Source organism: Gopherus flavomarginatus, chromosome 4 (genome assembly GCF_025201925.1).
Source record: "Gopherus flavomarginatus isolate rGopFla2 chromosome 4, rGopFla2.mat.asm, whole genome shotgun sequence".
NCBI lineage: Eukaryota > Metazoa > Chordata > Testudines > Testudinidae > Gopherus > Gopherus flavomarginatus.
The window spans coordinates 108,442,503-108,454,763 of NC_066620.1; the positions used below are offsets into that span (position 1 = coordinate 108,442,503).

General features: G+C 39.9%; 1 protein-coding gene across 4 annotated transcripts in view; it reads right to left on the reverse strand.

Moving 5' to 3' along the window:
• The window catches only part of ADGRG6 (adhesion G protein-coupled receptor G6), a 174,014-nt gene that overhangs the window by 81,298 nt on the left and 80,455 nt on the right, over window positions 1-12,261 (reverse strand). For 3 of the 4 annotated variants that reach the window (XM_050949480.1, XM_050949479.1, XM_050949481.1), the window contains exon 5: window positions 9,447-9,515. In XM_050949480.1, the coding sequence (XP_050805437.1) occupies window positions 9,447-9,515 (69 nt within the window). Of the gene's footprint in view, window positions 1-4,862; window positions 4,950-9,446; window positions 9,516-12,261 lie in introns of all 4 variants that reach the window. The other variant, XM_050949482.1, reaches the window with a different exon arrangement.

Here is a 12,261-nt window from a genome sequence, read left to right on the forward strand (position 1 = left end):
ATGGCACGTGCTAAGATTATTTTGGAACATGTTACAAATTCCCTCCTACTGTAATTAAATTGCTATTCTATAATCTACATGAAGCTACATGTAAGAATTAAACCCGGCTATTTCTACATCCAGTTCTACAAAGTGCATATCTAGCAGATGAGGTGATATTTTCTCTACATCTAGCTTAATGCCTTGACATACTGTAGTTGACCTCAGGTCCACACAGGCAGCTCAGTTCAGTGAAGGAGTTACATAAATAAGACAAAATTAATTTGGGGTAGCTGGTAAGTGGATTCAGTGGTCTGTAAGGGGTGAAGATTTGGCTTGTTCCAGCAGATGCATTGGCCAAGGGATTTTCATACGCTGAAATAGAAGACTGGTGGTACATTACTTGAGAAGCCGATCTTTGGGACTGCAGGACAGAATGATGAATAGTTGCTCCGGTTATTGTTACAGCATGGTTTAAAATACTCTCAGTGGCGTGAATAGAAGTCCCACTGTATGGAGATGACAGAGATATTGCACTGGCCACTACTGAAATTGTTGTTGGTTCCAAAATAAAAGAGATACTTGTTATTTTTCCATAATCGATGTATGCCTCAAAAGAAAGAGGCATTGTCTGTAGCTGCGAATCAGTGGTATGAATATTACTGGAATTCAAAGAGAACATTCCTTTGTTAATAAACCCTTCAGTCTGTCTGCTAGAATAGTGGTATACCTCCCATTCCGATTCTCCTCCTGAAAGAAATGATTCAGTATTTGACATCAGTAAAGTAGTACTCCCTATATTTACATCATAGAGCGCTCCCATTTGACGAGAAGGAGTCAGATTGATTTCTGGATTTTCAACAGATTTTTGTTCTAGAACAGTTATGTGGCTTTTAATTGCTAGCTTTGTTAGTAAATTTAACTCAGCTACATTCCATAGCTGACCCAAGCTTGGTGAAATTTGGGCAAGATCATTTTGAAGACTTTGTGATAGTGAGGGTGTAGAAAATAACGATGTTGAGCAGTTGTTAGGATGTGCACTGGCCTTGATTTTTTGTGCTAAATTAAGCATGTCTGTTTTTTCCAAAGACAGTGTCATTGTGAGGAAGTTAGAACGCAGTGAGCTGTGTGTTCCTACAAAATCAGTGTCTACATCTGACTGAACTTTACTTTTTCCATTATCAAAAACACTTGTTGGATTACTCTCTTGGACCATATACATGTTTTGTGATTGTGATGGTCCATTATCTTTTGCATAGGTTACTGAACTGTCTGATGATCTGTCAGCTAAACAGGCAATATAGTTATTCTCTGTACACGAAGGCTGGGCTGCTGAGTAAGTGAAGAAAATTGGAGCAAATGTCTGCCTATGATGTTGGAAGGTCATGCCGATTTGATCAGCACTTGAAATTTGATCCCAAGTCTGTATGCGTAAACTAGCAACATTTTCAAATTCGTCTGTGAAAGTTGCATGTGAAATATCAAAGGTACTCATCTGTAACTGCATGGAAGGCTGATATGAAGACATTTCCAGGGAAGGGAAATAAGAATTTGAAGACACATTTATGTTAGGAGAAATGGTCATTTTTGACTGTGATATTTTCCTTTTTGTAGTTTCTGAAATTCCTAGTGAAGAGATCAGAACAATTGAACTAAAGCTTTCCATATCCAAAGATGACATATAGCCAGAAAAGTTAATTTCTTCTGTTCCATAACCTGATGTATTGATGATGGTAGTGTGCATAAGGATATTATCAGCCGCAGTAGGGGAACTAAAAAATGGCTGTTTCTTTGCTGGGGAAGCAAGTGGTTTATTAAATGAGAACCACCAGCTTTCTGAAGGTTCCCCGGAAAACTCTAGAGACTCTTGTTTGAAATTATAGTACAAAGTCAAAAAACTTGCTGATAAAGAAGGAGCAATATTAACATATTGTGTTGGCAGACCCAAATAGCCTGGGTTCCAGGTGTTACTGATTCTGTTCATGTTTTCTGGCTCAGGTGTGGAAAAAACAGAATCTTCATATAGGTTGTCATTATGAACTGTATCTAAACTACTTTCTAATTTTTCATTTCCAGAGATCTCATTTGGTTTCCTCTGCATATTTGCAGAAGGTTTTAAATAATGAGGTATATAGTTGCTGGTAGAAATAAGTGTGTTGAAGAGTTCAAATTCATCTTCTGGAGAAGATGCTTCTTCTTCTTCCTCTTTTGGCAATTTGGTCAAAGGCCTAAATATAAATAAGTCACTTTTCAAATATGCATGACTCAAGAATTCTTGATAAACTGGTGAAACAGTAACAATGTGTTGAAATTCTGAACTTCTCTTTCTTGTTGCTAGCAAGGGTGCTGACAATCTTGGCAACTCTGTGCTGTCTTCCAGTGTCAGAAGAGTTTCTGTTGGTTGGATATCAAGCATACTGTCTTTATATACTTCTTTTATATCTTGGAAGAAACTAGATGTGTTTGAAAGTTGAGTCTGTTTGGAGGTTACCTTTTTAAGGTTTACTGATTGATGCTCCTTAAAGTATTTAAATTTTGTAGAGTGCAATTCATCATTTGCTTCTGCAATATAAATGCTATTCCTAATAGAATCATCTTCCATAATTTTCTTAGTGGATACAAGGTACACATTTTCAGGTGAAAATTCTAGTAAGTCCAGCCTACTTTTTTGAAAAGATGACTCATATTGTGTAGAAGTAGCAGACAAGCTAGACAGAGAATGATGGTTTTCTTCTGGAATGTCAGAAATAACATGATGATATGATGCAGCATTGTTCCACCAGCTGAGAGATTCCAAGACATTGTATATACTTTCATGTGTGGAAAAGGATGTGCCACTATTAGAAGAAAAAATCTGCAGGGGTTCTTTTGTGTGTTCATAAAGGGTGCTTTTGCTCATCAGAGTAAGGAATGATGATTCAGAATTAGTATAATCCAGTCCATCAGTCAAAGTCCATGTTAGTTCTGCACTAAAACTTTCACTCTGCAGAAGAGGAAGTCCTACATTCTTGGAATGATCTGTAACCGTGGGGGTTGTTGGAATTTGAGCTATATCATAAATCTCATTCAGTAAGCCACTAGAGTGATTCAAAACACTATTATGGGTTGACTGATTCATTGTAGTATTGTGCTCTGTAAAAGGATTCAAGGTACCAACTTCAGTCTCTCCAGAAGCAGCTGATGCGGCCTCAGAAGTAGGTAGGAAGAACAAGTTGTGTGCATTTTTTCTCTCTGGGTTTTGGTCCTTAGGTGATGAACTTTTACTGGGTTGGAGAGGCCTTTGTCTCACTGGCCAAATAATTGGGGTTGAGATAATTCCTATATTTTTTACCCCTTTTATCATAGAATCTTGCTGCCCTTGTAGTAATGAGTGGGAGGATTCAGGTGAATTTCTCTTCATTCTGAAGATAACTGTAGCAGGAACTCTTAATTCCCGCAGGTCTGTATGTAGCAAGCCATATAGTTAATGGATGAAAGAAAAATTATTTATACAAACTAAATGACGTCAGAAACTCTCAGTTAGCTCAGTGGAAGCTGTATTTGCTTACTTTAAGTATGAATTTGCCCTCCTGTCTTTTAGTCTTTCTGCTTTATGAAGAGAATTTTATAGACACTCACAAGATTTAGACATCCAATTTCCACTGATTTTAATGGAAATTGGGCATCCAGTTTCCCTATGTGGCTTTGAAAATCTCAGCCTTCCTGTACTTGGTTAACTGTTCAGTGTGAACATCTAGGGATTGGCTCCATAAATAGAAACAAAACACCCCTTGACATAAGTGACTCAACACTTTCCAGGGTCTGGCTCTTTTCCTCTAGAGTACAGTCAAATATCAAAGAAGAAAAATATAGGTACAAACTACTAAATTCTAGGATCAACTTTACAGTAATGTTTGCAGAACATAATAAGCTATAGTATAAAAATACCAGAGGTTTTAAATCCTCCAATAGAAATGAACACATTTGTTTAAAATGCACAATCATTGATTTAATTCTGTGGAGCCCACTGAAAATGAAATCCCTGCAGACAAGGACTTTTGTGAGATCTCCTGTGATATTTTGTAGAAAACCAGTGAAAGCTGTGTTAAAATAGTTTCTTTCAATTCATTACTATTATTATTTTTACTTAATTTGTATTTTGGTAGCTCCCCTGACATGCTACACTATCTCCTGAGGAAAGTGATCTCTTAGAACTTGACAAAATATCAGATGAAATCTCTACTTTCCTGTGAATAGCAGTGGGCTTATAATTGATCCATCTGGTACCATTAAAGTTTTCCTAATCTTCCTGAATGAAAACTACATTATATTCAATGCTGCCAATATTTTCCTAAATAAAACATGATCCCACTCCCCTTGAAGTCAATGGAAACATTCCTATTGAGTCAGTGGAAGTTGTTTGGCTCCATCAGACAGATTCTACTTGACTGCTCAAATTTACTAATGGGGAATAGATAATTCCAAAATTCCACTGGCCCAGCTGAAAACATGGCTTCTATGTGGCACCTAAACAGTTGCTATGTTAAAATGTCTCAATGATATGTCTATTTTTATCCTCTTTTTTAAATATCTATCTTGGCCCTCTGTGCTTTGAAGATTAGTGAATGAATAATATAAATAACAAGTGATACATAATGTAGAAATGGCTCGCTTTTATATAAGAAATATGCAAATATGTTAAACAAATATTGGGCTTGATTCTGTTCCCAAACCAGTTTTACATGATTGACATGGAGAAACTCCTGATTTACACCAGTGTAATTAAGAGCAGAATCAAATCCAATATGTTAAACTTGACATTTATTATATTTAAATAAATCTTATAACACAATACATTTGATCTAGACACAGTACAAGGAAAAATGTAACACAGGATTTCTTACCATCGTTTGGCTTATCGGTTCTATTAGTATCGGGCATGTTAGTGGTGACAGTGGGTGGTGGAGGAGTAGTAGCATTTACAGTAGTAGCTGGTAACAAAGATGAGAGAAAGGTGAATTTGCATGAAACATGAATGTTAATGCGGTCAGGCACAATGGGAATAATGCATGAAAACATATATAGAGAGTGAAGGAAACCATTTACTATACATGTTAATATGCACACACCAAACTTCTGTATAAAGTGATGAATATGAATGAACTGATGTAGGTCCCAGTCCTGCAATCCTTACTCCTGCAGACTTCAGTGGGAGTAACGGTTACAAGATCAGTCCTGTACTGTCTCCACAAATTCTGAATCATTTTATAAGATCGTCAATGAAAGTTGTACAAAGGTCAGAAAATAAATAACATGGCTTCAAAGACACACAAACTATGAATATTAGCTTGTGAAAACAATAGATGTCTCTACCCAGGGAAGGAAGATGAAGAACTGTGAAACTAAAACACCAGTGTAAGGATCTAATTAGCTCCACTAAGATCTGTATAATGAACAGAATTAAAATCATACCTGGAATATTCTCAAGACATTGATTTTCAAAGCTTCATGTATTGTACAATTTCTACTGATATCAGGAGGAGTCATCTCACACAGCACTTTCAAAATTTATCCCTTAGGGACTAGTTCAAATGCATTTTCAGTTGGTACAGAGAAGATATACCAGAAAATTCCTTTCAGAACAGAATAGGTTTGTGTGTTTACACAGAACATCAGCAAAACAATCATATCACTGCATTTTAAATAACAGTTTGGAAAAGAAATGAATTTTATTCAGTAATTCTCAGGGAACTCAAACCCAAAATGGATAGTTTTTTGCTGGAAAGCTCTCTTTATAATATGGACACCTACACATCATAAACTCTCAACCTGCCATGTTCTTTTCTGATACAATTTTGGCCAACAACCAAGCTCTAAAGCTTATGAAAGTGTATTTTCAGCAGGGTTTGGTTTTTTTCCTAGTTGCATTCTATGTTGTTTTTGTTACAAGCTTCTTGTATGATTTTTTGGTGAGAGAGAATAAATTTGTTTCACCTTTGTTACTTGTATTCTATTCATATTTTATTAAGCAAAACAGAGAAACAACTTAAAGAATCTGAACACACAGGATTATAATTCAGTGGATCGTATGTGTTCAACCATTTATATAATTACGACAAAGAGGGCCTCATTAGCCAAATCAACAGAAGTGGTAAAAAAAGAAAAAGGCATCCATCCCTATTACCAAATGCTGCTATAAAACTCTAAGATCTTTAACCCATAAAAAATAGCATCTGTTCTTTTTCTTCAACAATTGCTTTTATGACACTGTGGAAGTAAGTTCATTAAAAAATGCTTGACATCTGAATAGTGGCAACCTATCCAAAGGATAGTAATCAGTAATAATTATAAACAGATGATCAGGCTTATGTGGGAGGGAACAGGAGATGTCGATAATGTTCAGTGTACCACATTAGTTTATAATACTCCCTATCAAACTTAGATCACTTGGAATGCATAACAAACATTAAGTACACGTTAAAAGCTTTCTCTTTGTGACTCCATTTCTGGGTTAAATTCCAGATACTTCATGGGAAATGGACAGTAATTACAGTGAAAGAAGTAGGAGAATCTGAAAGAGAAGTGGAAGTTTAACCAACTTTGACAGAAAAAGCTAAAAGTTTCTTTGCACTCTAGAGTCCTAGTAAGCATAGGCAGCTTGATTTTCAGAGGTGCTGAGACCTCAAAACTCTAGATGAAGAATAGTGAGAGCTGAGGGTGCTCAATATTGCTGAAAATCAGGCCTAGTTTGTTGTGTCACTTTGTGAGAAGGAACAATGTTCTACTTGCAAATTGATGAACATCTTGCCAGAATGATCAGGGACTGAGAAAATGTACAACCAATTTTCTTCATCATCTTGGTAGCTTGGATACAGTCCCACTTCATGCAGTCCTAAGGGTGAGCTGTGATCTGAAACAAATTTGGTCTGATCCATTTCCCCTTATCTGTTGGAAAGACAATGTCCTTGGTATAGGGACAGCCACCACCATAACTTTCTTCAGCATCCATTACTAGCCTGTTCATGTATCAGAGGGGTAGCCGTGTTAGTCTGGATCTGTAAAAGCAGTAAAGAATCCTGTGGCACCTTATAGACTAACAGACGTTTTGGAACATGAGCTTTCGTGGGTGAATACGTGACATGCATCTGAAGAAGTGGGTATTCACCCACGAAAGCTCATGCTCCAAAACGTCTGTTAGTCTATAAGGTGCCACAGGATTCTTTGCTGCTAGCCTGTTCATGAAATTGGTAGCGTAGGAGGACACAATGTGTGTCATCCTCTTGGTAAAGTGTTTAAATAATGGCTTCCCGAAAAAAGGAGATTTGTAGGAAGGAAAAATTGGACAAAGAGGAATCACAAAATTGACTACACAGAAATGCACATTCTTATAAATCAGGTCTCTTCCTCCTGCAATTTCAGAACCAGATCTGCTGAGAAATAAGTTTTTAAGGCTTTTTACTCCTTTTAGCACTACAGAGCAGCTAAGAGCATAACACAGCTAAGAGAGGCATATGGATCTTATTTCTTTAAACCAACAGAATTGTTTACTAAATTCCAAACATGTGTAATTGATGGCATAATTTGGTGATTTCAAAACTAGTGATGATGCAAAAAAAAAAAAAAAAAAAAAAAAAAAAAAAAAAAAGAGGCAAAAACCCACACTGACCCTAGGAGTCCAAAGAAAGTTAGCAGGTTTGGCAGTCAGAAACACAGACACACATACTCTCTCTCTCTTTTCAGTTATAAACTGAGCAGATTTGAGATGACACCACTGAAACAATAAATACAGAAATGTGCCATTTTAACAGAGTCCTGTCTCAGAGTAGGACAGCACATTAAGAAACACCATCATTGGATGTGATAATATTGCAGTATTGACTGTTTGTCTGGTGCAAATCATAGATCTCTGGACATTCTTCTAAAAAGACTATCTTGATTATCATAATCCTGTCTCAATAAAACTGGTTTTAATAACCATGACTGTGTGAGAGCTATTACTGAGTTCACAATGGCTACCACATTTACCAAAGCAGTCACTCCAGGACCAGTATTTAACTCATTATTGCAAAGTACTTTGGGTGCCTTCAAGTCCAAAAGATGCTTTTTAAAACTAACTTCTGGACCAAACTGGCATTTCACCTCAACTGTGGACTTTGCAACCTGGACATCAGTTTAGCTCTAGTTTGAAACACTGCAAGTATATGTTTCAGCAGCCTGAGTCAAATTCATCACAAGAAAATCCAGCGCAAGGGGCTAAAACTCCAGTATAGCCTGCTATAGCTTTTACCCTGGCTCCCCACCAGGAGTTAATTTCACCCTCCGTTGTTAAGCTAAATATGTTTTATTTATACTCTTTACCACAGAAAGAGTTCCAAGAATCTTAAGTCCTTCCTCTTTATTTACTTTTCTTTCCCTCCTGCCTCTGCCTTCCATCCTTATTTTTAAAAGGGTTAAATCACTTGAAATTATTTTAGAGCAAGTGCTGCTGCTGCAACTAGCATAGAGCTGTATGAAAGTTTTATAGAGAAGTTTAACCCAACTAGCAGGCACTGGGTTCATGAATGCATTGTGAAAATAGGCCTGCCACCATTCACGCCAGGGGGTTGTGCTGAATTCCAACCACCAGGAAGAGCTGCAGGAATTGATTGGTGTTCACCCAGCTCTAGTGATAATCTTGTGATGTCCCCCAAAACTACGTCCATGGACATCCCCAGCCCCACCCCTCCCTTGCGCGCTTCCCTTTGCTTCCCTGTCATTTTCTGAGGGGAAGCAAAGAAATTCTGCAGAGGGATATGAATTTTGCACATGTGCAGTGGTGCAGAATTCCTCCAGGAGTAACTCAGCTGATCTGGCCCTTCAAGAGGTCTAATATCATGACTCCTGTTGTGACTGACGGACATGTTGATACCTATAGTGATCATTCAGTAGTATGCCTATGGGGGGAAGGCCAGAAAATCATCAGCTATTACAATAAGTAGTTTTATTATATGAATAATAACAATTACACTTTGTATTTGTATAATACCTTTCACCTGAGGATTTCAAACCATACTGACTAACAATTAATTAAGTCTCATATCAGCCTGTTAAAAACATCTAAATAATGATCAGCTCCTGTAATTACATCAGTTTATGCCTGATTTACAGATTTTTCTACCAACGTTAACAATATAGCCTTTAACTGCAGGAGGAAAAGAGATGAGGAAAGAAATGAAACAATTTTATCTTTGCATTAGCATATGATTGTTAAGTTTTGATGCAATGAAGATTTTATGGACTTGATTGTATTACCAAGAGTGTGATCACACTCTTTTTACATACTGTATGTATAGTATACCCACACATCTGTTGAAGCTAAGAAATTCCTTTCTTTGCTCAGTTTTCTAGAGATCAGCTTTAAGAAGTTAAAGTAAAATGAAATTAAAAGAAAAGAAAACAGGGAGATTTGGTAAAGCTGAAAAATGCAAAAAGTGTCTTTGGCTTCTTACCTTGGCAAAGGCTTCCAAGATATTCACAACTAGTTGGTTCAGTTGTAGGTGGGAGAATTAGGTATGAGCCTTTAGAATCAGGAAAGACAAATCATTAAAAATGTTTGGTATATGATACATAACACTGTAATATCTCAAAATATATTAGGTCATGCACTCACAGGTCTTTTTCTGGTTTATCTCAGTGGGAAACCTGATATGCCATTTTGCTCAGAAGACTCATGTATGATCATTTCCCTATGTTGCTGACAACTCCAGGAAAGTCCTGCTGGCTTGCAAGTTTGGGTCATATCTAACAAGTACCTCCCATCTTCATGTTTTCCAAGATTTCCATAAGATTTAGCTACACTGCTCCCCTGGAAAGTGAGTAGTATGTGGCAAAATTCCACCCAACCGTTTAAAAATGTAGTCGTTAGTGTGGCTGTAGTGCCTATGTAGAATTAATGGATAACAACATGACAGCTTCAAGTGAGTTCTGAACTCAGTTGTGACAATGTGGTCTACCAACTTACTAGTCAGAGAAATTCCTCTAAGGAGATACCAAGCAGATAAGCTGTGATTCAACCAGTTCCTGTGTGCAGGGCATGGGCATGATTAATGTTCTGGTATGCATGTATAATAAACAGATAAATACATCAGAATGTGTGTTTACTGAATTAATCATATCAACATAAACATATTTTGGTGGCATGGAAACCCAAATATTTATATAACAGTGACCAACTGAGCAAGTAATTGGGTAGCTGCATTCATTATATTTTGAATATTCCTGTGCTTCAGCTGCACATATAACTTTTGCACATTATGTTGAAAATAATGGGACCAAATAGCATGTCACAGTCGATAATGCACAGGTGCAGAAATAATACTAAATAAATACTAAATACTTAGATAAACAATATTTAAAAACCCAGCTTGTATGTGTAAAATGTGAATGGGCCAGATGTCTAGGTGAAGTATAGAAGTTTTGTGCTATATGGCTGGCTCGGTCTGGCCCCAAAACCAGCATATCTTCCTGGGAGAATCACGTTAGTGCAAGAGCAGCAAAGAGTCCTGTGGCACCTTATAGACTAACAGACGTACTAGAGCATGAGCTTTCGTGGGTGAATACCCACTTTGTGCATGGAAATCCAACTACATATATGCATCCGACGAAGTGGGTATTCACCCACGAAAGCTCATGCTCTAGTACGTCTGTTAGTCTATAAGGTGCCACAGGACTCTTTGCTGCTTTTACAGATCCAGACTAACACGGCTACCCCTCTGATACTTAGTGCAAGAGGGTTCCTTTAGGCATACACAGCTGCAGAGAGGTTCTGCTACCACTACCTTTGCCTGCAGCTATGTTAGATGCGGAAAGAGGGTGTGTCCAGAGGAAGAAGGCATGACTGGGACACTTCTATGCCGCATCAATCCAGTTTTTGGCCTCTTTGGATTGTTAACAGCCAGTGTAAATTAGCACAGCCATAACAGAAGATCTGGTCCAATAAGTCTGGGGCTGCATTCTAAGGTTGCCAACTCTCTACTCGCACAAAACTGGACACCTTTGTCCTGCCCCTCCTCCGAGGCTCTTCCCCCTCTCTGAGGCCCAGTCCCCTCTCACTCCATCCCTTTCCATCTGTCGCTCATTCTTCCCACCCTTAGTCTCTTGCTTATTTTCACTGGGCTGGCTCAGGGGATTGGGGTGCAGGAGGGGGTGAGGGCTCCAACTGGGAGTGCAGGCTCTGGGGTGGGGCCGGAAATGAGAAGTTCAAGGTGTGGGAGGGGGCTCCGGGCTGAGGCAGTGGGTTGGGATGCGGGAGGGGGTGAGGGCTCTGGGGTGGGGCCAGGGATGACGGGTTTGGGGTGCAGGAGAGGGATCCAGATTGGGAGGTGGAGCCAAAGCGTTAAGAGTATGGGAGGTGGCTCTGGGCTGAGGCAGGGGGTTGAGGTGTGGGAGAGGATATGGGCTTTGGGCTGGGTGTGCAGGTTCTGGGGTGGGGCCAGAAATGAGGGCTTCATAGTGTGGGAGGGGGCTCCGGGCTGGGGCAGGGGATTGGTGTGAGGGCTCCAGCTGGGGGTTCAGAATCTGGGTGGGGCTGAGGAGTTTGGGGTGTAGGAGGATGCTCCAGGATGGGACTGAGGGGTCTGGAGGGCGGGAGGGAGATCAGGGCTGAGGCAGGAGGTTGGCTGCTTTGGGGAGTGAGGGCTATGGCTGGGGGTGTGGGCTCTGGGATGGGGCTGGGGATGAGGGGTTTGGGGTATAGGAGGATGCTCCAGGATGGGATTGAGGGGCTCAGAGTGTGGGAGGGGAATCAGGGCTGGTCAGGGGGTTGGGGCATGAGAGGGGTCATAGGTGCAGGCTCTGGGAGGCGCTTACCTCAAGCAGCTCCCAGAAGCAACGGCATGTCCCCCCTCTGGCTCCTACATGGAGGCGTGGCCGGGCAGCTCTGCCTGCTGCCTGTATGCAGGCACGGCTCCCACAGCTCCCATTGGCCACCATTCCTGGCCAATGGGAACTGCGGAGATGGTGCTTGGGGCAGGGGTGGCTTGCAGAGTCCCTTGGCTGCCCGTACACCTAGGACCCGGAGGGGGGACATGCTGCTGCTTCCGGAAGCTGTGCAGAGCCACGGCAGGCACGAAGTCTGCCTTAGCCCCACTGACCAGACTTTTAACAGCCCGGTCAGCAGTGTTGAGCAGAGCCTCCAGGGTCCCTTTTCGACTGGGCGTTCTGGTCGAAAACCAGACACATGTCAACCCTACAGAATTCATTGAAGTCATTGGGAGTTTTGTGGTTCACTTTAATAGGAGCAGTATTGGGCTCATTAAAAAAAAA